This window comes from Gambusia affinis, linkage group LG08 (assembly GCF_019740435.1).
Source record: "Gambusia affinis linkage group LG08, SWU_Gaff_1.0, whole genome shotgun sequence".
In the NCBI taxonomy this organism is placed as follows: Eukaryota; Metazoa; Chordata; class Actinopteri; order Cyprinodontiformes; family Poeciliidae; genus Gambusia; species Gambusia affinis.
The window spans coordinates 10,541,605-10,566,578 of NC_057875.1; the positions used below are offsets into that span (position 1 = coordinate 10,541,605).

The 24,974-nt window shown below is 37.0% G+C and overlaps 2 protein-coding genes across 4 annotated transcripts; one reads left to right on the top strand and one right to left on the bottom strand.

Annotated features, from left to right (window-relative positions):
* The first annotated feature begins 1,514 nt into the window (after positions 1-1,514).
* ttc23 (tetratricopeptide repeat domain 23) lies at positions 1,515-17,269 on the top strand. 3 transcript variants are annotated; one of them, XM_044124740.1, is made up of 11 exons: positions 1,515-1,811; positions 2,300-2,453; positions 2,921-3,044; positions 3,637-3,796; positions 3,892-4,017; positions 11,472-11,643; positions 11,757-11,862; positions 12,593-12,720; positions 13,499-13,648; positions 15,291-15,373; positions 16,521-17,269. In XM_044124740.1, the coding sequence occupies exons 1-11, from the start codon at positions 1,762-1,764 to the stop codon at positions 16,630-16,632; spliced, it is 1,365 nt and encodes a 454-aa protein (XP_043980675.1). In that variant the 5' UTR covers positions 1,515-1,761; the 3' UTR covers positions 16,633-17,269. The 3 variants fall into 3 exon arrangements, 2 of the variants coding, with proteins under 2 accessions (XP_043980675.1, XP_043980674.1); XR_006371328.1 differs by lacking the exons at positions 1,515-1,811; positions 16,521-17,269 and adding exons at positions 1,835-1,938; positions 15,059-15,171 and having other exon boundaries at positions 15,291-15,379; XM_044124739.1 differs by lacking the exon at positions 1,515-1,811 and adding an exon at positions 1,836-1,938.
* Positions 17,258-24,458, bottom strand: synm (synemin, intermediate filament protein). The gene is made up of 4 exons (XM_044124738.1): positions 23,542-24,458; positions 22,614-22,738; positions 20,449-20,528; positions 17,258-20,322 (listed from the first exon to the last, which is right to left on the bottom strand). Exons 1-4 carry the CDS (start codon positions 24,340-24,342, stop codon positions 18,317-18,319), a joined length of 3,012 nt encoding a protein of 1,003 aa, XP_043980673.1. The 5' UTR covers positions 24,343-24,458; the 3' UTR covers positions 17,258-18,316.
* Between the last annotated feature and the right edge of the window lie 516 nt (positions 24,459-24,974).

A 24,974-nucleotide genomic window follows, 5' to 3' on the forward strand; every position in this document is an offset into this window, starting at 1 on the left:
ATTTAGGAGTAAAATAGGAAGAACTGTCTGGGTGACACCTTTAATACTGAGCTCTACACTGACTTCATCCTACTTGATAACCTTTCTTTATAATAACTATAATGGTTTAGCCGCACGCATTTTATAATGCATAGGCTAAGATTATAAAATGCCCCCTGAAAATGCTCACACATTCTTCATCCTTACCTTTCACATATTTAGTCACAGATAGGCTAAGGTTTTCACAATCCTTGCAAAATTATATGTATATTAAATTGACCAAAGTGTTTCTTCCAGTAGAACTAACATTAAGATTTTGAAGTGGTCCAGCCAGATACCCAACATAAGTCTAACAGACTTATGAATCTGTACACTGAGCTAAAGATCAAGGGAACGGCTAAAAGGCCTTACAGCCTCACAAAAGATAAATCTTATATACCAGTAAAGCAGGCGGAAAGATGTACGGGTACATTAACCCTCTGGGGCCCCCTCAGAAAAACTTTCACTTAGGACCTTTAAGAACCAAATGTCTCTTTTTTCTATAAAAACGGGGAACTGATTAAAGTTCTATATCAAAGATTATGTAATTAGTCCTAATCAGAAGAAAAAATAAGTTCCATTTCAGTATGTTTACATCTCTATTCAGTTTTTGGTATAATAGCACCCCCTATTTTTATTAAGGAAAAGCAATTAAAAATCATACATTGTATGCGCAGAATGGAATTTTTGGAGTGTTTGTGGTTGATCTGTTGCACTAAAGAGGACAAATTTCAAGCTGTTTGGGACTTTATTGAATGTCTCAAATGAAGTGAAATATCTTGGTCATGTGTTGACAGACCGTCTGCCATCTGTCTGACGATGAGGACATGTCAATAGTGTGCTGTCCAATGGACACGTCTTTCTAAATAAACCACGCCCCAATCAATACTTTTAATTGCGGAAAAATATATGATCTACCTATTACATAAAAAAAGTGGAAGAGGTAAAAGGGTGTAAATGCATTCATATGGTACTGTAAATGATTTGGATTTCCAGCAGTGTGTGTGTTTCTTCTAATAATACACAGAATTTGAGATTAAAGTTTGGGTAAGTTAACGGTAATCAATACTTACAAAATTGTGGTCCTAAAAGCGGTGATAAAGAAATAACATCAGAGAGCATCATGTGCTTAAAACTACAAACTATGTGTCTAATAAAACCATCACTTCGTAAAGATCACAACACTGATATAATTATTCCCATGGAAAGTGAGGGAGACAATTACTTTTGTGTAACTATGCTGACATCTTGTGGAGATAAATTGTACAACAGCATTTGAAAGATTTATTTTCATGTTTATTTATATCCAAATGAAATTATAATAATGATCTAAAAAATACTATAACTCACTAAAAATCAACTAAAGATAACTCAAAGAAAATCCAATGTAGCTTTAACAACACGTTTTTGGTTCCACATGCCAAAAGCTTTGGAAAGCCTTCAATCATAACTGTTTTGAGCGGTCAGTGTTCTTGAATGTAGCCCACTTCCTTGTGCTCCTGTAGCAGTGAGTTAGCAACTCGGTGTGACTTCAATAAAAGGGTATAGGCGGCGTCTGCGGCGGCTAAAACAGCAACAGATGTTATCGATTATAATTCAGAAGCAATTTATGTTTAGGGCCTTCAAACCTAAACACAAATTGATACTGTTTTATATCAGTATAGAACAGCTTCTAGACAACAGTCAGCAGTAAAGCGACTGTGGCAGTGTAACCACGGCAACCGTCTTCAACGGTAGTTTACAATGGAAGACGATGAAGCAGAAATAAAAGAACGGAATAATTCCTCGACTGCGTAAGTATTTTTCCAACGTCTCCGACGGATCACCATATTAGGGGATAGGGGGGTTAAAAATGGTAGTTTTCCGGGCAAACGGGAGACTTAACAAATATGGTAAAATTTCTGGAAACTCTCCACTGAGGTAACTGGAGCAGAAACACTAACCCAAGACGCTAAGACAAAGAGACGTCCTGCAGTTTTGTGTTAGCTAGGCTTTGCACGCAACCTATTCCGTGTGTTTTTTTTATTTGCTGAGCCTCCTGGGCCGTTTGGCGGTCAGGCAAATATACAGTTTTATATTGGAAAAAAAAGAAAGTCAAATATTTATTTTACCTGAATTTTTTGCGCTATAATTGTTTTTATTTTATTAGTTTTTTATTTTAATTGTGGTACGTACTTGAGAATAATTTTTGGTTACCCACTTCTGCTTGTAAAAAACAAAAAAACTTCCAGTCCAGAAATAGCATTGTAGTGCTATGTGTTTTCTTCCACCAAACATTCAGGTCTCTTGAGAGTAATGAAAGTACCAACAGTGGTCGATTCTCCGACAGACCTACAGAAGTAAAATATGACAAGGATGAGTTTTTGATGATGTCTCCAGAAGAAAAACTCAAACACTTCAGATGTCGAGCTCAGACGAACGAGGACAACCAGAAGGTAACAAGACAGAGTATATGTATTCTCTCTCTCTCTGTATATATATATATATATATATATTATTGTATATATATATATATATATATATATATATATATATATATATATATATATATATATATATATATATATATATATATATATATATGTAGTTATTTGGACACGTTTCACTTGTTTAAAACAATAATGGAGGGTGTATGTAAACATGTAAATTGAAAATTCTAAATACTTCTCGTGACATGCAATTGTCCAACATCAAAGTGACATCAAATTTTTCTAAAGTTGTACTGAACAACAACATTTTTGATAAAGAAAAAAAAAATTAAAAATGATTTTATCAGCCTTCATTTTTGTTGTAAAAATAGTCTAAAGAAATAAGGTGAATCTCAACTTCACACAATATATTTTTCTTCAAGTTTGGTGAATTAGACAAATGGCTCTAACAGTGTTGAACTCTGTGTGTTCAGTTTGATGCATGCATCCAGGACTTGGTGCGATGTGTGGCTCTGACACAACTTGTGTGTGGGGACAAACAGTTAAAACTGGCACAGGCTCATGCCAGGCTGGCTAAAGCATACTTTCAATTCAAAGGTAATATTGAATGACACCTTTTGTATCAGTGCAGTAAAACAGTGATTGCATCCCACAGATTTATTTATTTTCTTTCTGTTTTTGGTTGCATGAATAAATGCAGAAAGCAATTTTTTTCTTATTTTATATATTATGCGAAAAGTTATCCATACAGTCTTAAACTATCACTTGTGAAGTAATTATTCTCTAAAACAAGTAGCTGGTTGTTCCACCTTTAGTGGCAATAGTTAGGAATTTGCTGTCAGCCTTTCACATTTCTGTGGAAGAGTTTAGGTCCACTCGTCTGTCTTGAATTATTACAATGCATCTACATGGTTATGGTTTTCAAACATAAATCATGCCACTGCATCATTTAAGTCTGGACTTGGAGTCACTCCAAAATCTTTTCTTTGTTTTGTTTTTAAGTGTGACCCTCCAACCCAAAACCCCCCCAAAACATTTCACATAAAGCGTTTTTCACCCATATTTCACATCAGTATGATGATGTTCCTGTGTGATTGTCAAATCATTCGTCAACTTGTGTTTTTATATATTAATTATTATCAATAATAGTAGTTTATTTTTAATAACATTAATTCTGCTTTCTTATTAGGTTGGGGACTCCAAGCCCTGGAGCATTTGGGAGTTGCCAAAGAGTTGCTTCTTTTTCGCTCCTCCGTCTCGGCCTACAGTGAAGATGAAAAGCTTGAGGTTCTCGCGTGCCATCTAAGTGTTCACCTCACAAAGGGAGGGGCTTCACTGCTTACAGACAAATATCCTTTAATAAAATTCTGGGAGGTCAATAATACACACTGTATGGTAAAAGTAAGCTCAAAATAAAAGTTCAAAAAGACCTTGACCTTTTAACTTTGGAGGAGGCGGTCTCATCTTTCCAGGAGGCAGATAAAGTTCTGATGGAGCTTTATCAACATGGTGTTATGAACCTGGAAGAGAAGATTAAGACTCAGCTGGAAATCACCAGTGGTCTATGCAGGTACAATATGTGTGTACGTGTGTAGTTTTGTTATTTTTGGCAGGAGAATACAAAAAACAGTTACTTTGCTGTAGCTAGCTTTTACATTAAAATAAAAAAAATATTAAAATGAAACTCACCCCTAAATCAACTTTTGCTGATAAACTGATTATTATTATTTGGGGTTCTATCTTTATCTTTCTGTGCGATTTTTGACATTTTTGTACAGTTCTTTTAGTTCTGCACTATTAGACCTAAAATCATCTCACTACTTGCCTCTTTGGTCAAATGGTTCTTAGGCTCTTGGATGTTCATGCTGGTTGCAGTGGTACAACTCAACACTCTCTCCCTCCCTCCTCTTTTGCCTTCATCCATTCTCTGGCAAGTCAGGAGTTGGAGTAGCAGCATTGCAATGACGACTGGCGAGCATTGATCAATAACCTTTACTCGGTTTTACCAATATGAGATTCATTGCAGTGTGGACACAGAGTGGAATGAGTTTCCTGTGCTCTAATTATTTACCACTATTTTGAAAAAAAGTCACTAGAGTTGTCTGAAAAGTCGATAAATATAGCAACAAAGTGAATAAACTGAGAACAGTGCTTTTTCCGTATTCATCACAGCTCCCTCTGCTCACCCTTCACACTTGGCCATGTTTCTTGGCTCCGTCCACTTTGCTGGAATTTTTCAAAGTATGCCAGGGATGGGGTTTTGGTTTCAGAAGGGGGTTAATTACACTTTGATATTAAAAACCTTTTTGTAATTACCAACCATGTGAGTATTATATCAACTACTGCATGTTTTATAGGTGATCTGAAAAATGGTAAATTGATTCTGCATTAAGTTAATACTATTGGTTTAAGTTAAGTTAAACCTCACAAGATGGTTGATAAAAAATAAGTTATTAAATCCAGTGGAAGGTTTAAGCCAATATGGGTAAAAATATGTACATTCACATTAGTTTTTGATGCATGTAATTGCGACTATTTTTTTAACAAGAAATGTATACAAGTAAGTAGTTTGTTTAGCCACTAGATGACAGTATATTACTGCAAGTTGAAAGGCGTGTGTGGCGGTGTGGCATAGATGTTTATATTTTACATTTTCTTGAACAAAACTTGAATTTTCCTCAAGCTTTGGCCTCTTAATATTTGCAGATGCTTTTGGGTAGGTGGCTGCATTTGTATTTAATGACTAATAATGTGCTCTGCTTTTTTGTTTGGATTTGGCTTCCATTTTTATTTTTGAGTCTTTTAAACCCCACAAAGCTTGTCTGTGCTTTTTTCTTTTTTTATTTTAGATTTGTGTAACTTAACAAATGTTGAATTTACATTTACTTGCTTTGTTTCCTTTATTTTTAATTTTTTTAGTTAACAACAGGGGTACCAAAGCTGGTATTAAATGCTCAGGAAAAGATTAAAGCATTAAAGGATCACGGTGGAGACAGCTAGCACGTAGATCATGAGCTGCATAGTGAGATAGTCTGTTGTGGTAACATAAGATGGCAACCACTTGTCATACTTCAGCCCACTTGGGATAAAGTTAGTAGCACAACTGCAAAAGGATGCACAACTGTTTTCTTTTTTTATGCATTATGGGTGTTTGGAGAAAAGAGAATCAAATTCAGTAGGTCTCCAAACAAAACATGAAAAGGCCTGGAGAAGTCTGATCTTTACAGGTGCTGTCAAGTGCTGAGACGAGTCTTCTCTTGTCACTTTTATTTTAGCCAAAGATTGTAATTCTAGTTCAGTCTGTCCAAAATAATTGGTACTGAAGTCTTAAACTTAATTTTTGTGAATTTAAAATCCTGGTGTAAAGTTCTGTTTAGAGACAAGAAGCTTTTCTTCCAAACAAACCCTTCTTGTTTACTCTCTTTCTATAGTTACTGTCAAAGACCTCAACATTTTAAATGCTATATAAACTCCATAGAGCATCAGATGGATTTTAGGTATTTTGCACACATTGTACCTAGAATTAGTTTAAACCTATTGAGGAATATGAACTAACTGTTATAATCTGCTGTGTAAACTTACGAAATAAAAGAATGTATGTGGTCTTTCTTTTTGCAATGACTGTGTTTGCAAAAAGATTCACATTCATCCTAGTATTTAATGGTGATCCTTACTTCAAATCAAAAGCTGTGTATATAAGTGAGCTATACTTAGGGGAATTTTTAAGTGATACCATCTTTATCTGTTTCTGAGAGTTGGTGTTTGTTGACGTGTGTGGTTGAAAAAATGTGCAGACTGGCTGGTGTGTGTAAGCTAGCTAAATCTCCTTTGTTGGATGATGACTAAGAATTTGGCACGTTGCTAAAAGCTCTGTCAGTCAACACTGTTGTGATGGAGGGGAATGTTCCCACAAAAGCCTGGAACAATAAAGTAAGCTCCGCTCTAGATGTGGATCCTTGTTCCAAATATTCCATGAAGTTTCACATCCAGCCTCAAGGTGTGCTCATTCAGACAGTAGGATGTGATTTGCTGTTCAAAATGTTAAACTTTATTTGTAGGTCCTTAATTGTTGGCCTTTTTCCTGGATTTTTATGGTTATCACCATAAATCAATCCACTGTCAAAAGGTTTTAATTGGATCAATATTGTGGTGTATTTCAGAAACTATTGCTGGTTGGATGATGAATACAGAGAAACTCTCTAAATCCTATTTTTTTCCCCAAGTCTTGCATCAGTATTTGTTAAATTTTGCAAACAAAACTTTTCAAGAAAGAGTGAATGATTACTGATGTACAAAGGACGTAAAGTCCAATCAAGTCATTGAAGTACATCTGTATCAGTAACAAAAGAAGCTGCTGAAAATGTGAAGACTAGTCTTTGTTCAAGCTTGAGTAGCCACGCAATTGGTTTGTTTAATCAACAAATAGCAATTAGTGTAGGCAGTGGTCTGCACACTGTGTCCAGTGGTAGCACGACAAACTGAAGACTGAAAGAAATTTAAATAAGTAAATAAAAGAAGCATTCTTGCAAATTATTAATTTATTTATTTTTTGCAGGGAATTTTGCCCATTTCTATTTTGCATTATGTTTTCAGTTTTCTTTGTATAATCGTCACCAAACCTCTGTAGACAACAGCATCAAACAATATCTATAGGTATTGTTTGAGGATTGGACTGTTGGACATACAGATGTATCTCAATAAATTAGATTATCATCTAAAAACAAATTTAGTAATTTAAGTCAAAGGCTGTGTACTTGTCTGTTGTGTATGTATCATTTTCTACCACATTTTCTTTCTACTACTCAACGTTTCCTTAATATGTTTATATGCTACAGTTTGTTTACAGTCAAATTCTTTAGCAATGATTAGTTGGATTACTATGTAAGCCAATGACAGGTCAGGTTGAAAGTCTTCCCCATGGTTGCATAGACTATGGGATATTTATATTATTAATGTTGTACCTGCCTGTTTAGGAAAGTTACTAATTAAATCATTTTTTACATGTTTTCTGTCTCTCTTTTTTCTTATTACTTGGAGAAAATAAATCAACTGGTTCTCTCATCAGTGATTTCCAAGTTTGCATATTAACAACGCATACAATTTTCATCAGTCTGAATGTAAATGATTTGTAGCTCTCCAGATGTATTAGAACAAAATTTGTCTGTGTTTTGTCCCTCTGTTTTGTTTCATTTAGCCAAGGGAAGCCCAGGAAAACTCACGTCAGCCATGTTCTGGAAACATTTACAAAAAACACTATTTGGCTTGCTTGGCATCACATGTACACAGCCTTACTCCCTGCTTTGTGGACTCTTGATATTTTTCTGTAGAATTTGTCACGCTGCCTTTTGGTCAGGAAGGATGCAGAGTGAATGAAAGGATAGAAAGGCCTTGTTTTACTTTGCCCATGCTGATAGAAGGGAAGGAGTCGATGTGAGAATTTAGCTGTAGCTTCCGCCAATGTTCCGCCATAAATGGATCTGAAGTGAACTTTAATGGGCGGGGACCTTGCTGTCCATCAATTCATGCTAGAACAGTCAAAAAATTGAAGAAATTGGCTTTTATACCGTAATCTGCAAATTCTCCACTGGATCCAAATTCATTCACTCCGGAGTCATGATTATGGCAGAATTCAGTCAACACTGGCAAGCATGGAATCTTGGTCCCCACACATTCTGGCCCCAATGATCAAAGTGCCTTTGATCAAAGGTTTTATATAACAAGTATCATACAAATGGATTTTATTCTAAACGTTCACTTTTGTATCAGATGACTAGAACAAAGTATCTGTAATGCTCCTGTTAGTAATGAAGCCAAACACTGCACAGCTCTGAGTCTTTTGCCCTTCCCCTGCACCAGAGCTACATTAAATTTAGAGTCCATTAGTTAGTTTGAAACTGTTAACGCTATAGCTTTGTGGATCCGTTGTCCATCTGGTGGTTAACTGAACCTTCATATATCACAGCGTAAAAGGAAATTACTTACAAAAGAGTGGGGAGCTCAAGAAGAACAAATAAACCATGAATTATTATAGATGCAGTGTACATTTCTCTTGTGCCATTTGGTCCATTTCCAGATGTGCTTAGGTGGTTTCCCCTGACTCACCAAGAATGCCCCCTAATTTAGACATCCTGGAAGAAGAAAGAAGCCAAGCACAGATTAGGAGCTGTGCAAGTCTGTAACCTTCAGAGGAAACAGCCGGAAAGTTGGACTGATGGCATAAAGAAAGTATACAGGGTTGTTTCTCTACTTACAGTCTTTAATGCAACACTAATTATCTGCAGAATACTACTCTGCAGGATGCCAGCTTGTCTGGAGTTTAGTAGCTGTAGGAACATGATTTAGACTTATAGTGATGACACAAGTGTTATTGTGTACTTTCAACTAAAAGTAGGACAAGATGTGAATTTACATTTTAACTGTTTTATTTAATTATACTGCAATGAAAACACAGTTGCCTCCCTACAAATTTCTTCAATTTTTTTGTCATACTAAAATGTTTCAGAGCACACTGCCACACGAAGGGCTGTATACCACCATCTAAAAATATCTGTATGACAACATTCTAAAGAAATTAGGGTACAGAAGAGAGACAAAGTCATTGATGCCCATCAGTCTGGAAAAGGTTACAAATCTACATCTAAAACCTCTGAACCTCAGAGAAACAGTTATCCATATAGAAAAAACATGGAACCTGAAGAAGAATATCCATCAGTTTTTGATGTGAAGGTTTGGTGCATGTTTGGTGCATGTTTGGTCCACTTGGGGCAAAGATCTGGAGTACACCAGCAAGTCCACTTGTAGTTTCATCAAAGTTTGAACTTAAATCTAACTATATGACCTTAAATAGTTTGTCCATGTTCGAAATCCCTCCTGTGCCGATAAACTGAAACAAATCTGCAAACTAGAGTTTTCCAGAATTCCCTCACAGCAATTTAAAAGACTCATTACCAATAGTTAGTTACTAATTCTTGATAGTAGTTGTTGCTACCACAGGTGGCAGAACCAGTTGATGTAGGCCTGTCGCGATAAAATCGTACGATAAATTAAATCTATCAACGTCATTTTAATTATCGGCTTTATCTCTCTTCCAGCCTTTTTCTCTTTCTGTTGATGACACTGAATGAAAAAAAGGCTCAACTCCGCTGCTCTCCACTGACCCTCCCTTCCTCGTTTCCTTAGTGTAATGTCCAGTGCACACTACACGATTTTAGAATTGTCAGCCGATTGTCGGCCCATTTTCAAAACCTGAGACCACACATTAGCCGACAGAAATCCTAGGTATAGTGGTTCGATCACGTGCGATCGTCCCATGTGGTGTCCAACAATAAGCACAAAATAATGGCTACAAGTCCAGTTAACTCATTTTAAAACCATACCTCTAGTGTCAGCGTAACGTCCTGACTGAATGAAAATCATTATAGCCTATTTATGTCATGTTAACGAAGAACAGTTGAAAAGTTACCTGGTTCATCAACTGCGTAGCAATTTTGCTCCAACTCCTACCCTCGTCATTTCTGTATTCTTTGCACGAAATGTTTTAAAAACATTAATGTTGTTTCCGCATTATGTCCGCTGGACTCCGCTGGACCCAATGTCCGCTGGACTTCGGGTTGCGCCGTGCTAGCTGTTTGGGATTCCCCTCTGTAATTGGCTACCTGTCGCATTCAAAAGGCTGCGTTAACGCTCCCAGTCGGGAAAACCCCTGATTTAGATCCAGCGGCCACAACGATCTGCAGTAACACACCGCACAATCTTAGAACGATCACCATTCTAAGATTGTTGTAAGAAGAAATGTATGTGTGAACTAACATAATATTGTGAACTGTTGTATCAGGTAGTCGGATGTGCCCATCAACACTTCAAAATAAAAAGGGTTGGAAAATAAAATCAATACTTCAGAATAATGATTTTGAAAAACATAACAGCATTTCTTCAAATCTTCATTGTAGTAAGATCATGTATGTTTTTCTTGTATTGACAAAGATGCAAACTTCTCTATGGCTGGTTAGCTCAGCTGGTAGGATAGTGATACTTATAAAGCCAAGGTCATGGGTTCAATACCCACACTGGCCAATTGAAACATAAATTCTTTCAGTAAATCAGCTCTTCAAAGTAGCAGGAGGCTTCAAATTAAACCATAATTCATGTTCATTTTGAAAAACCTTAGAATTTCACTGCTTTTGTCAAGATTATGTAAGATTTTCTTACATTGATGATAACTCAACATTATGTGTGGCTGGTTAGCTCAGCTGGTCAGAGTAGGGTACTTATAATACCAAGGTCATGGGTCCAATCCCCCCACTAGCCAACTGAAATATAAAGTTTTCAGGAAATCTACACTTTAAAATAGCAGGGGCTGTATATTATGCACATTGATTTTGAAAAACAATAGATTATGAGCTCTTTACTCAAATCTTCATTGTGGTAAGACCATGTAAGTTTTCTTAAATCCATGGAAACTCAACATTATGAGTTACCATGTATTTAAGAAAACCCTGTCCAGCTGGGGTTAGCTCAGCTGGACGAGGTGTGGCGCTAATAACGCTGAGGTAAGTGGTTCAATCCCCTTACTGGTCAATGGAAAGATATTGTGTTTCACACAAGCAATATTTCAAAATTAAGAAGGGTGGAAAATAAAATCAACACTTCAAAATAAAAATGGCTGAAAAATAAAATTAATTCATCAAAATAAAATATTGCTGGAAAACACACCTTTAAGCATGTTGATTTTGAAAAACATAACAGCATTTCTTGAAAATAAAATCAACACTTCGAAATAAAAAATGGCTATAAAATAAAATAGGTTCAATTTTTTGTTTTTATAAATATTCTGCAAGGTTGTTGTGAATAGCTTTTCTCTTTATAAATCATCATTGCAAACTGGACTTTGCATTTACTCCTAGTGATCTGAAACATTTACTTAGTATGACAAAAAAGCAAAAAGAGAAGAAGTCTTTTCCACAGCATTGCAGAATTTCCACTTCATCATTATGTTTACATTGCAAGTGTGTTTGTATTTCATAGGGTTTATGCCAGGCAAAATCGACCAGAGGAGGCATTAAGCCAGTGTGAGAAGTCTTTGGACCTACTGAAGAATTGCAATAAGCATGAGAGGATGTGTGCTGTTTATAAAGACATGGCTACCATCGAACAGGATAGAGATCACTTGGACAAAGCTATAGACTATCTCTCCAAGGTTAGTGAACTTTCTTTGGTCCCTTTTAGAACTTTGCCAACCGTTGTTACATAATTACCCTTCTTATTTGGTGGTTAGTGATCTGTCTTGTTTCACTTGGTTGTTTCTGCTAGGCTCATACCATAGCTATGAGTCACAGTCCAGAGGGTCTGGAGGGAGCTCAGATCTCCCACAGCCTGGCCATGATCCTTTCTGCTGCACCAGACCAACATCACAATGGTGAGTGTGTTGATAGAAACTAGCTAGGTCTGTCAGAAGGGAAGGACTCAATGAGGCTAATTAGAATTTGAATATAACTGATTTCTCGATATGGCAAGTTCTTTAAGATGATTTTATAAATTAAGCATCAGCTCGAAATGAACATCAAGCCATATGAACCTAGAGCGTATTTATAGAAGGTTCTAAGTGAACCCAGAAAAATAAAATAATTATAAAAAGAACATTTTAAAAAAATCTTTAAATATTTAGAGGGATACTTCTCTGCTATAAAGAAGAACGCTTTAACTGTCTTAATTCAGAGTTTTCTTTAAGAACTTTTCATGTAACCTGTTTTTTTTCTTTGATAAGTAGCCTATCAAAATTTCTTATAAGTAGGCAGAGTTTGTCTGCTGAGGGTTATCTGCATTACCTTCTGTCTTAAACTGAATAACATTGTATGTTCTGAGAAATATTTTGATCAGTCAGTTAGATTTTAGTTTGCACTCCTTTAAAATTCCTCCATTGTTTGTGTTGAGAGACCCCAGCTGTGAGAGGCATGGTTTGCTGCTGACTTAAAGGCAAATGCAATGTGAAGTCTAACATCTGAAATGATGGGGGGGGGGTATGTTGTTGAAAAATCATATTTGTCTTGATACAATGATATTGGATGCTTATGCTAGGATTCAAACTGCAAATCAGAGATTCTCCAAGCTGATGACTTGAATGTCTTGTTTACTCCATGTTGCTGTAGAAACTGTGGGCCACTATTTTGAGCAAAGTCTACGTGCTTACAGGAACTCTGTAGGTCCACTCGATCCAGCTTTTCTTGCTGCCCAGGATGACTTCTGTCGATATCTCTTGATTAATGGACAAGAGGAGGTTAGAAACGGTTTCCCAACATATCACCCTTTTCACTCAAATAGTACAACACCATAACACTTTGTAAAACATACAGAATAATCCTCCATCTGCAATTTTGATACATGCAGTGCTGTGAAAAGTATTTACCCCTTACAAATTTCATCTGTTTTTCGGATTATTTGTCACACTGATATATTGTTGGTCATTTAACAAATTTTACTATCAAATAGGTCATTTGAATAAATACAAAATGTTGTATTCAATTGACTGTGTCATTTATCAAGTCAAAAGCTATGCAAGCTATTTCAAATGTTGTTCTCTACCCTTTTGCAACATCCTGGGTGAATAGTTGATGGGCTATTGGAGTAAATAAGTCGTAAGCCACAGGGTCCTCATTGTTCCATGTGTTCCCTCTGTTTAGTTTTCATTATAGTTTCTTGAAGTTCCAAAGCCTCACAATTGGCTTTCTATTCATTTTCAGACTGATGGATGTCTATGACTGTTTTTCAAATACTCTTTAAATTGGGGCATGATGTGTTACATTTTAAGAGCTTTTGGACTTCTTCCTGTTATCAAACAAGTTTTATTTAAGTGATTTCTTTAGTTTTCCAATAGGAAATAGGCCCATGCGTTGGTGGTGAAACTGAATCACAAACTTGTTGATCACAGTTACTCCATAATTCAACAAGAGGAGATGGTTTCAAAAGATTTTCCCTCTATTTTTCTTAATAAATTGAATCACAATTTGAAAAATGTTGTATTTTATGCTTATGTTTAACTTGTACAATATCAACAGAAATGTGTGGAGATCCAGAGAGCCTCCCTTGAGTCTAAAATATCTACATTTGGTGACCTGAGCTCTGAGGTAGCAGAGACTCTTCAGCTGATTGGAAGTGTGGAAATGACTAAGGGCTGGGTGAACCAAGCCCACAGGACCATGACAAAGGTAACCATGTGACACAATGCATACAATTTATGCAGAATTGTTTTTCTTGTTAAGATAGAAGATGACATAGAAGGTATATACGAGAATGTTATAATTACTGTCATCAAATATGACGACATTTGTATAAACATCGATTGATTAAAGGACAAGAGTCTGCTTGTTTAAACACATTTAAACCAGTGAGACAATGACAAGCCAGTCCAGAATACACACAAAGAGTCCCTCTCATTTTGAGACAAGCTATTTCTACTGTCTCTGAAGAGCTGAATGTTATCAGAGTTACAGGCTAATCTTGGAAGAGGGCAGTGTGCAGAGCCAACTTCCCTGGTGTAAAATATCACACAGAGTGACTTTGTTTTTCCTCAGTCTAGATAGAAATTGACAGATCGGCCACAGAAGTTCAATGGCAGATTGCTATCTGCTGCAAATTGATCCCAACTCGATCAGTCCCCTGAAACAAAACAACATTCCTGAGTTATTGTGCATATTTCCATAAATACCTACATATTTTTATTAATTTAATCAATCTTTATTTATATGTAAAATAGTTTAATTTACTTCATATTATGTAATGAATGGTGTTATTTTTTGCATATGGCATGGCTGCAGATTTTCCCTATGAGCTCACTTGTCCCATCATGGTTAAGCTTCCTAAAGGACCTTATATGATTCTTGTAAGAACTTGCCTCTCAGTGAAGCACCCCAGTTGCTATGTTGTTTTGTTGTTGCTATCTGAGCAGAGAGGGGGTCCAAGAATGACAGGGTAGATCAAGGCTCACTCTGTCTCCCCCACGTCGAAGTTGTAACCTTTCTGAAAGTAACCCACAGCGGATATGTCAGCAGGAATTATTTTCCAATGCTGTCATCATGAAACCGCTTCCAGTCTGATTGAGTAACTTGCTTTTGCAAAGGAATTCTGGCCTATACAGTGGACAGAATGCAAGAGAACTTCTAAAAACAAAGAACAATGGCTCATACAGACACAAAGTTGACTCCACCTCCTTCCTCCTGTGCAGTATTGCTGAAAAAAACAGCCTTCCATTACATCAACCTTAGCAACAGTAAAAACATTCAAAAGGCCAGATGGATCTCTTCCAGATTAACACTGTTTTGCTTTCTCCAGTACAGAGGGGAGCTTTTCCCTCCCTCTTTCCTGGTTTGAAACATTTGCTTCTTGTTATTTCTAATGATTGCAGAAAAGAGAGTCAAGTTTTTTCATCATGTCAGTGTATTTTATCATATTCATATGTTTTAACTTTTCTCTACTTTCAATTTGCTAAAAGACTATGGCATTACAGATTTGGACAATAATACCTCTGGTTTTTTGGGGGTTTTTTTTTAGTGTTCTGCCAGATTGTGTACCGACAGAAAAATGTGGCTGTCTCAACCTTTACTCTCTCTACCCTTAAGATTATCGAAGTGCTATCAGTAACAAGATGACAGATCCATCTTGTTTCATTTGACTCTCCGAGTGGCCAGCACAGGTGTTATGTAAACTTCGGACAGCTACAGGGGTTATTTCGGTATGTTTAGTACTTCCAGTATGTTGCTAGGATGTCAGTTTATTTCCATCCAGATTGAGTTGCACTTTTTATTTTCTACCTACTTATATCACTGTCATTGTTTTATGTTTCAATTTTAGTGCTTGGATGTACACAACTTGCTGTACGGTCCTCAGCACAAGAAATCAAAAGCAGTCCAGAAAGCTGTGAACATGTTGGCAAGGTAACCCCTGGAGACGAAGATTAATTTACTGCTAAACTGTGTAAAATTTTAAGACATTTCAAACATGATTAAAGGGCATATATCATCATGTTTTCAACTTTTGTTTTTGGCTATGTTCAGCCATTAAGCTCCCAATGGTATTGTTGCTCTCCAAAATTAAGAAAATCTTTCAAAAGCATGAGAAGAAAAACAACTATCTCATGGCAGCCAAGAACGGAGTCAGAAGTTTCCAAAGAGAGATTGTGTTAGGTTTGGAAGGCTGAATGCAGGCATTGATACATAATGAACAAGACAAAAAATACTGATGGTAACATTCTGAACATAAAAGTAAATTCATAAAATTAAAATATGTATAGTAAGTAATCAAATGACAAGAACAAAAGGGACAATAAAAGTTATGAGACATGTTCTATGAGTGTAGTCGATTTGATACTTGAAAAACCATCAGTGACCTAAGGGATTTAAAAATGGTGAGCCTAATCTGTTGTGCTAGCATTCAGAAAATGTAGTTTAGATTCCTATTCTGACCTGCATTATTACTTTGGTGTGCAACAGCCTCCTATTTCTTCACTTTCTTTTCCCAAGATCAGTTTAGACATCACTGTATGAACATTTCTTAATAAAGTACCAAATATTTATTGGAGTGTCCTAGTTTTTAACATGACTATATGATAATGCCTTCTTTTAGTAGGCATACATTTTACTCATTTAAAAAAAGTTCAACTTTAAAAGAGTTTAACTGAGATTCATTCATGTTTTAAAGTGGACATCATGGTCTTAAGTCCTTCCTTTTCACTTGTAAATCATGTACTTATGGTCTATATAAAGCAATACTGCAATGCTTTAGTGTGAATTCCTCGTTATTGTAGCTCTATAGACCCTTGGTTTACCCCTATTCTGAGGTGTGTTTAGTCAACTCATTTTTCTGTGATTTCTTTTTTTCTTTTTTTTTTATGAAAATGAAACACTTCATATGCTGCACTTCTAGACACTCAAAGCATACAAAAAAATTATTTAAGGACTGAAAAGTGGATTTAGCTTGATTTTTTCCCTTTAAGGTTTTCTGACTCTAAAGTATGCTGTTATGTACCCTTTAATGTTAATAATTTTATGTTAGTGTATCAACTATGTAATGTTTGCTTTTCAGGGCACCTGAAGTGGTTAAGAGACAACTGCAAAGAAGAAGACAGACAAAATTAGACAGATTTCCAGTTATACCATCCAGTGGTGAAAATGATAACTCTACATTTGATGCTTGAAATCTCATTCTTCCCCATTTCTTTACCTTTGGACAAGGTTAATATGGTACCCCTAAAGGTTTGAGCCAGTAGATAATACAATTGTTTGTATTTTGTTAATTAAACTTTTATTTGCTATTATTATGTAAGCAATTAGTTTGTCTGGCCTATTATGTGTATTTACTGAAAAATAATACACACAAAACATTCCAACAATATATATATTTTAATATTGTTAAGATATTCATCAATGAAATGCAGAAAGCCCCATTAGCCAAAACAGTTGTGTCATTTGTTTATCAGAAATCAATAAAATGAAATACATATAATTTTGTTTGTTCCACATTCATTAAACATTGACTCATATCCTCTTTATAAATCAATAGATTTTTCATATATTAATCTCAGTGAATAAAATGTGTTGGCACATTGTATCCAGATACCAGTTTGCATGAAGATGTATTCCAAATTTATAAATGTTAATAGAGAAAATAACAAATCTTATTTTCTCTAACAGATAAGTGTGTTTATGCTAAATATCTCATGTCTGTCCTACATAACAGAATGACAAATTGTTATTTTGTGAATGAATTGCTGTATAAAGTGTAATAATCAAACGTGCTGAAAATGTCTGAAACAAATAAACAGACTGAATGCATTGCAGACTAATTCTACCTTGGCAAACAGCACACAAGACAACAACCCCTTGTGAACATTCAATGCCACTAAGCTGATGATCCAAAAATAGTCCTGAACACTCTTAGGTCAGAGCAAAACCGAATCTCTCATGCCAACACTGTGATACCTAACAAATATGCACAAACATACACAATATGTCTCATAACCATATTATCACCATTGCTGAAACATTGGAATTTTTTAATGTATCCTGCTTCATCTAATTATTGCCTTCATTTATATGTAGATAAACTTCTTTAAAGTTATTGATTGACTTTACCCCATCATCTTATGTGAATCTTGAATATTTGCCACCAATCCAATAATTCAGAGCAGTGTAAAATAACATGTAAATATGTTGTTAAAACAACTTTTTCTCTGTAGATTATATTTGTTGCTCAAAACACATTTCACTTCCTAAAACATACATAATTTCTTATCAGTAATGAATAAAGGTAGATAATCAAAATACAGCTAGTTTTTTTGTCACATTCAGTAGACATTTTCCAGGTGAAACTCAATCCATCCTTAATATTCAGTAATTTCATTTTAAATGTAACATCTGTTCTCAGAATGTAAGATCTACCAACATCACTCCATTTTGGTAAGGTGCTCAAGGCACAAGGAGCCCCAATCTGCAAATGGTGCACAGCACCCATAACTCCCAGTGCCGTGTTGGTCTGTAATAAGTGTTGATCCAAAAGATTCAACAATATGGCACATGATGACTGAGTTAGTGGTTTGCTGTAAACTGTGAAATAGGCTTTTTAAAGCTCTACAAAAAAGTTTAATACCAAAAAAATACAAAGTGTATAAGCCAAGCTATATGAAAGTAAAAATGAAGTTAATACGAAGATTGTAACCAACATCCACATTTGTCTTGATAGATTGACTGGGGTTTGTAGTTCTAATGTCACCTTGTCTGCATTAGTATGTAATTGTTAAAGCATCTGTTAGTAGTGCCACTGCCATGTTCCATAAAGGCTTATGTATAAATTTGTACACTTTCTAAAAAAAGATTTCCTGTTCAGTCTTCTAAGGGCCTTTCAAGGTATACTGTTGCAACTCTTTTTTCAGTAGAAATCTTCTCTGGGTTTTTGAAGAGTTGGGACTGCTCTGAGCTCTCCTCAGCATGGTCACCCTGCCCCTCCATCTGGAAGGTGAATGACTCTTCTGATGGTCCCAGTTTTATGTGTTTCTCAATTATTTTAGATGCAGATTCCTCTATGCTGCCAATGCCTTCAAAGCCCTCAGCATATGCGACCGCCTCGTCTTTGAACACTCTGATGCTGTACCCTGAACCTGCTCCTCCTTGAAAGGCCTCTTCAAGATCCATGTTGGAAGATCTGAGAGCTTTCATTATCTGCTCTTCGGAAATATCATCTCCTTCCTCCAACAGCCCGGAGTCTTCAAGTGTCTGTGAGACATTTAGCTCTGCAACTATAGTCATGGTTCCATTATCACTTGACTGCTCGACTTTTTTGATTGCCACGTTTTCTGGACTTTCGTTGCTCACTCTTGTGAGGAAAGCCAACTCTTCCCTCAGGGGACCAGAGACTGAGCTCTGTAGTGTCTCCAAGGCTCCCTTAAGCTGCTCTTTTGGTTCCAAAGAATCCTCTCTCAGGAACTCAAGCATGGATTCTTGCACTATAGGCGATACCCGAACTTCTTCTTCAATTATACACTCTGGAAAACTTTCCTTGGAGAACGAGTGATTGCTGGACTTGTACTGGTATTCCTCACTTTCCTCTACTATCACTTTTCTTTGGGGAAGACTTTCGTCTTGGTAATACCTCTCATCAGACAGATCATCTACAATGCCATAATGGCCATATGACATTATTCCTCCACCATCTTCAGGTTCAGAAAGGTTTTCATCTGGTGTGGACACAAAGTACTCATGAAACTCCTGCTCACGGGAGAAATTAGGAGATTTGTTTTCTCTAGAGAACTCCTGAACATGCACAGATCCACCACTGGGCTGGTTTGTGCCTCTTTTGGAGGCTATTGTGGCATTATCATCACTCTTTTCTTCTTCAGAGTCGTGAGTTATGTTTTCCATCTCCTCAATTTGGAAATATCTTGAGGGTTCATAAGAACTTGATTTTCTTTTTATTTCAGCTTCAAGCTCCTCATCACTGAAAGACTCAATGGGTTCCTCAATAATTTCCACATTGACTGACTTATTTTCCATGTCTTCTCCCCCTTGAAGATTACTTAAAAGGTTCTTAATCATGTTTCCTGTTGCTGTATCTTCTATGTCCTCCAATGATACCTTCTTCACACCCTGGCTCAGGAATTCCTCCAGGGCAGAGTCCTCGGAAACATCTATCTCTTCTTTAAATTTGGACTCCAGCACAATCTGTGTCTTAGTGGTGCCGTCTTCCTGCTCACTTTTCTCCACGTGATACCTGACCTTAGAGTCTCTTGATGAACATGCCTTGGCTTCTAAACCTGCAGGTTTGATCACTTTCTCAATAATCTCTTCTACAGATACAGAGTCCAGTATCTTTTTTTCAATTATAGGTTCTGCCTTCTCTTTGTCTTTGAACTCATCTTGAGCATAACCTTTCTCTTTCTCATTGGACACCTGCCTTTTGCTTTCTGTGACAGTTTGAGCAATACTTTTTGCTGGGGGTGACACCACTCTTACAGACTTTGTCTCTGGTGAAAAACTGTCTTTGCTTTCATAAGGGACCTGTTTGAATCTCATGGTTTTCTCCTCTGCTACCATTTTCTGTGTAGGCTTACTTATTTTGTTTTTATCCTGGCCAATTTCGGTACTGGTAGTAGGCACAGAAGCGGCAGCCCGAGCTTTGTTGAACGAGATCATATCCCTTCTGGATGCTGGACTCTGATGCCGAGCCCTTCCTGCAACTGAAATGGGAATTACCCTGGAGGGACTTATGGACCCAGAAGAGGTCACAGGTGGTCTTCTCAGGTTTGTTGGTGATGCATACCGCATATCTGTATGTCTTCTTGAGGTTAAGGTTGAAGTTCTTGGAGAGTAGTGTTGGGCAGGCACCTTGATATCTAAACCAGAAAAGAAACAATTGTAAATAATTCCTGCATTAACTGTGTTGCAAGCAATCTCATTTATCACAGTAAAACATTGATAAAAGATAATATTTTACTGCAAATACTTTATTGATACTATACCTATTATTCTCTCTCTTTGATGTTGGGTCATTCTCCTGTGAACACCTTGCATACCAACTCTTTCACTTTCCAGGAGAGTCCTGAACAAAGACAAGAATAAATATCTTACATGAGTGCAAATAATATCAAGGAGAGATGTCAAGGTGTTCCGCAGGGTTATGAAACAAACTTCAGGATGAATACCTCACAAAGTGATGCACATCATTCAGGTCTGCCATTTCATCCCCCTCACACTGAATTCAAGACTTACAGGATGGCATGTATCCTGAACCTGACCATATAGGGTAGTAATAATAAAACTATGATACTAAGCCAATGTTAATTTTAAAATGTTAAAAAATAAGACATATTGTATTTAGCTGAAACGACTTACCTTTCCTTGGCCACACTTCAGGAGTTAGCTAACCAAAGGGTCTCTAAAAAGAACGACCTCTCTGGAGCTTGCCTTTCAATAGACTGACCTAAAAATAACGACTACAATGTTTGGCTGTCCACGCTCTATGCTATAAATCCCACAGCAAAAGCTGACTCGTGACACTTACAAAAACACGTGGTACTGTTGCCACATCTCTATGGAGTGTTCTGTTATCCAAACGTTTTATACAGATTAGATTTCCTAGCAGAGATCCATATAAAGTCATAATGACTGAATGGAGTGAGTGTAATCATTAATCTTGTGAAGGCACTATTTGTAATGTATCAATATAAATTAGGTAATTATATTACAGGAAAAAGTCATAGACATTTGAACAAGAACAGCTGAATATCTACAGAAATGCACTTCTCGCGCCTTTGCTACCTGTTCAGCTGCTTGTGAACACAAATGTCTAATCATTAAATCACAAAGCAACAGCTTGTAAATAATTTCGGCTTTTATATTTGGTGAAAATACAAATGTTCACCAAAAAAATTCCCAGATTGAAAAAAATGAGTCTGACTTTCAGCTGAGACATTAAATTGCTTGGGTTCAACTTTGGTGTAAACAACATATATTTTGTTCTGGTATGCATTAATGGTTTGAGCTGGTGGTGGTGTGATGGTGAGGGAGATGTTCACTTGGCACAATTTAAGCCCCTTATTTCCATTTGAGAATTGTTTTAACACCATGGCATACCTATACTGCTGCTCTATCTCACAAAGTTTAGCTCTGGTTTCTAGAACATGACAATGAATTGACTTTATTCCAGTGGTCTCCACAATCAGCAGATCTCAGTTCAGTACAGCACCTTTGGAATGTGATGGAATAGGAGATGCACATATTCAGCCATCCATCCATTCATTATCCAAATTGCATATACCACGTGGGATGGTGAGGGATGCTGGTGCCTATCTCCAGTGGTCAACGAGCGAGAGGCCAGGTACACCCTGGACAGGTCGCCTGTCCATCTCAGGGGAGATGCACAAAATGACTGACAAATTTAATGTTAATTTGAAAATTAAATTGTCAGTATGAACCAGCGCCACTGGAATGTTTTTGACCCATAAGTCAAAGAAGCACAAAGAAGAAATACTGCAATTTAGAGTGTCTGGTCCAGAAATACAATTTTAGATTATTAGGTGAATAAAAAATTCTAACCATGCATACTCATATACTGACATGGTAACTGAAAAAAAAATAAAAATAGATGGAAAATGTGAAGTCTACACCGGGCTTCTAGCTGCAAAGCATTGATGGTAACCATCTTTCCATCAGGAAGTCCCCTGTGAGTCATTTGTTTATGCAGGCTGGCCACATCTCTGGTCCAATGAGCGTGAAAGTTAAAGTAAAAACTTTTTTTCTAAATTCTTGATAAATCCAAAATTTACTCTCTAAAGGCAAACCTTTGTATTTGAACTGGGTTTATATTCGCATTTATTTTTACTCCAAATTATATTTGAATCTGAAAAAGTTTAGCTGAAGGAGTCATTTCTTGAACAACAGTTTTACTTTTACATAGCTATTTTTTTTATGAAGATTGCTTTACTTATCCCCTTTTTTTTTATTATAATCTGCTTTGCTTAATAATAGAAAAAAAAATCATCTGGCCTGTAACCTGGTCTTTTTTATCAGTGAAAAATAAACATGTTGAAATAAATAAGACCTTTCTACTCAGTGTGAATGTTTACACGAAGTCATTATTTGTTTAGAATTTGAGAAAAGAATTTGAAGCAAAGTGATTCATCACCTGTACGCTGCCACCTCCATGCCCAGATCCATTTTCACTTGGAGAAGATGCTGATGTTCCCTCATTTTCTCTTCCATAGCCTCAGCCAGAATGTTTCTCTCATGTTCCAACTGCTCAATAATTATCTGAAAGAGAAAGAAAAAAATATAGTTTTTATCATTTTAGTTAATTATGATATTATTAAAACCTTTTATGCCAATTTATGTTGCAGTCCAATTCATGCAAAAACAAATAAGAACACAGTGAGTTAATCATCTAAAAAATGGGTTGAATTTTTTTATTCTTATTTTTGCTGCACTAAAATGCATTTGTTGCTGTAATATTGTGACTTATTCACAGTACGGCCATCGTTTCTAAGTCCCCGGCACATTTCGGAAGCTAGTAAGGATTTGTCAGTCTGACAGCTAATTGGTTTAAGTGGCTGAAGTCATTTAGCAACTGTAAAGTGCTTGGGAGGAAGATTGTGTCCCAGCGGTTTAAGCCTTTTACCAAGGTCAAAACTTACATGCAGGATCCATATTTTTTGTAGATATTTTAGCTCAACCTTAAATTAATTAAATCTGATATTTAGTCTCTGAAACATGCACTTAGCTTTGGTTATGCATTTCTTATGCATGAGACAACTGTTTTGGAGTTATCCAGGCTTAAGGGTCTCACTTATGCATGATTTATTTGTTGCAGGCACTGAAAGCTGCAGCTGCAAGAGAGCCATTATGGACTGTGGGTGTGGCTGAGGGACCATGCAGCCTCACCCCTCTCCCCTGGCTCGTCGGTATAATCAGCAGATTGTTTAGTTTGAATTCTTTGAAACTGTATATTGTATTTATTTTTTTAATTATTATTATTATTATTTTGGCGACTTTAGCAAATAACGCATGTTAATGTGGTTGATAAATGCTTTTTGCAGTTAAGTAACAGACCAACTCACCTGGTGTTCACTTAAATCCACTCGGAATTTGTCCTGCATGTGCAGGAGCTCCTCTTCCAGGCGCATTTGAACCTGGGCCTGTTTTTCCGCCTCCGTGCGCAGTTTGCCCAGCTCGGATGCGTACATCATCTTCTCCTTCTGTAGGTCGCACAGCCTCGCCTGGTCCGCTTTGATTGACTGCTCCATCTCCTCCACGTTCTTTTGGTACATTTCAATCGTCTCTATCCATCCCTCGGACAGCCCGCGGGCGTACTCTTGCACCTCCTCCACGGAAACCACCGGGGGCCCGTGATAAGTTTGCGTGATGATGGGCACTACCCGAGACTCCACCTGATGCCGGAGCTCGGCCGTCTCATGCCTGTGCGCGTCCTCTAAGCGCTTGTACTCGCTTTCCAGTTGAAGGAGCCGCTGCTGCAGGTCGCTGTTAATTTTGTGCGCCTGCTGCAGCTCCTGCTCGCAGCCCTTCAGCTCGCCGCTGATGTCCCTGCACGCCTCGGTCTGCTCGCTGCACAGAGACCGGACCGTCTGCAACTCTCGCCATAGCTTCTCCCTCTCCATCTCCGCCTGGGACTTCTCGAAGGAGATCTGCCCCACCTTTCTCCTCAGATCCTTCATATCTGCTTTGTACCTCTGTTCCCATTCCGCCGTCCCGCTGCCGCGCTTCAGTTTGTTAATTTCAGCTATAAGATGCGCGTTTTCTTGCTCCAGCTGCTTGGTCCTGGATAGATACTGAGCAAGTCTGCTGTTCAGCTCTTGCAGTTGCTGTTTTTCGCTGTCAAAAGTTCTCTTGAAAGGAAGCATTCTGATCTGTTATAATTAAAATTCGATTTCAAAAATGCTGCGTTCAGATGGGTTATTTGCGTGTGCTTCGGTGGGCTGAAGTGTGATGTAATTTGCGATCGGTGCCCTTTGACAAGTGCAGGAGGAGGGCGGGTCCTGAACGCATCACAGTCACAGAAGCGTCCCAAGCTCTATGGAACGCCTCGGGCTGTGGCCATGGCAGATGTTACGCTGCATTCACGTGCAGTCAGAAATATGTACAAATAGTTGAAGTGCTTTAATTACTGTATCGCAGAAAATGTTTCATAGAGCTCATTACATTTTTATGAATACGTACCTTGTCCTATTTCTTATGATTGCAGTACTATCTAAGTAATTTGCAATAGGCTATAGCTTTTTTCTTTCCATGTTTAATCAATAGCATCAGTGTAGTTTATGTTTATGTTATGTTTATGTTTATGTTGTGCCTGGTTTGCATCAAATGTTAGATGTTTCAATAAATTAAAACCCTTTTGTTGGCAATTCTATTATATATATGTACATATAAAGATACCTATATATTTTTCAGTTTTCGTAATTTTGGATGTAACAGAAGGGAAAAATACTTTCTCATATAACTTTCGTAAAGGACTGTTATGATAAATTGTGAGGAA

Bases quoted from the DNA above. Each gene is read 5' to 3' on its own strand.
- ttc23 (XM_044124739.1), top strand. From the start codon at position 1,871: ATGGTAGTTTTCCGGGCAAACGGGAGACTTAACAAATATGGTAAAATT. The intron at 11,863-12,592 runs GTGAGTGTGTTG...ATGTTGCTGTAG, and splicing joins ACCAGACCAACATCACAATG to AAACTGTGGGCCACTATTTT. The intron at 15,374-16,520 runs GTAACCCCTGGA...TTTGCTTTTCAG, and splicing joins GCTGTGAACATGTTGGCAAG to GGCACCTGAAGTGGTTAAGA.
- synm (XM_044124738.1), bottom strand. From the start codon at position 24,342: ATGCTTCCTTTCAAGAGAACTTTTGACAGCGAAAAACAGCAACTGCAA. The intron at 20,529-22,613 runs GTGATGAATCAC...GTCTTTGTTCAG, and splicing joins ATGGAGGTGGCAGCGTACAG to GACTCTCCTGGAAAGTGAAA. The intron at 20,323-20,448 runs GTATAGTATCAA...TTTCTGGTTTAG, and splicing joins TCAAAGAGAGAGAATAATAG to ATATCAAGGTGCCTGCCCAA.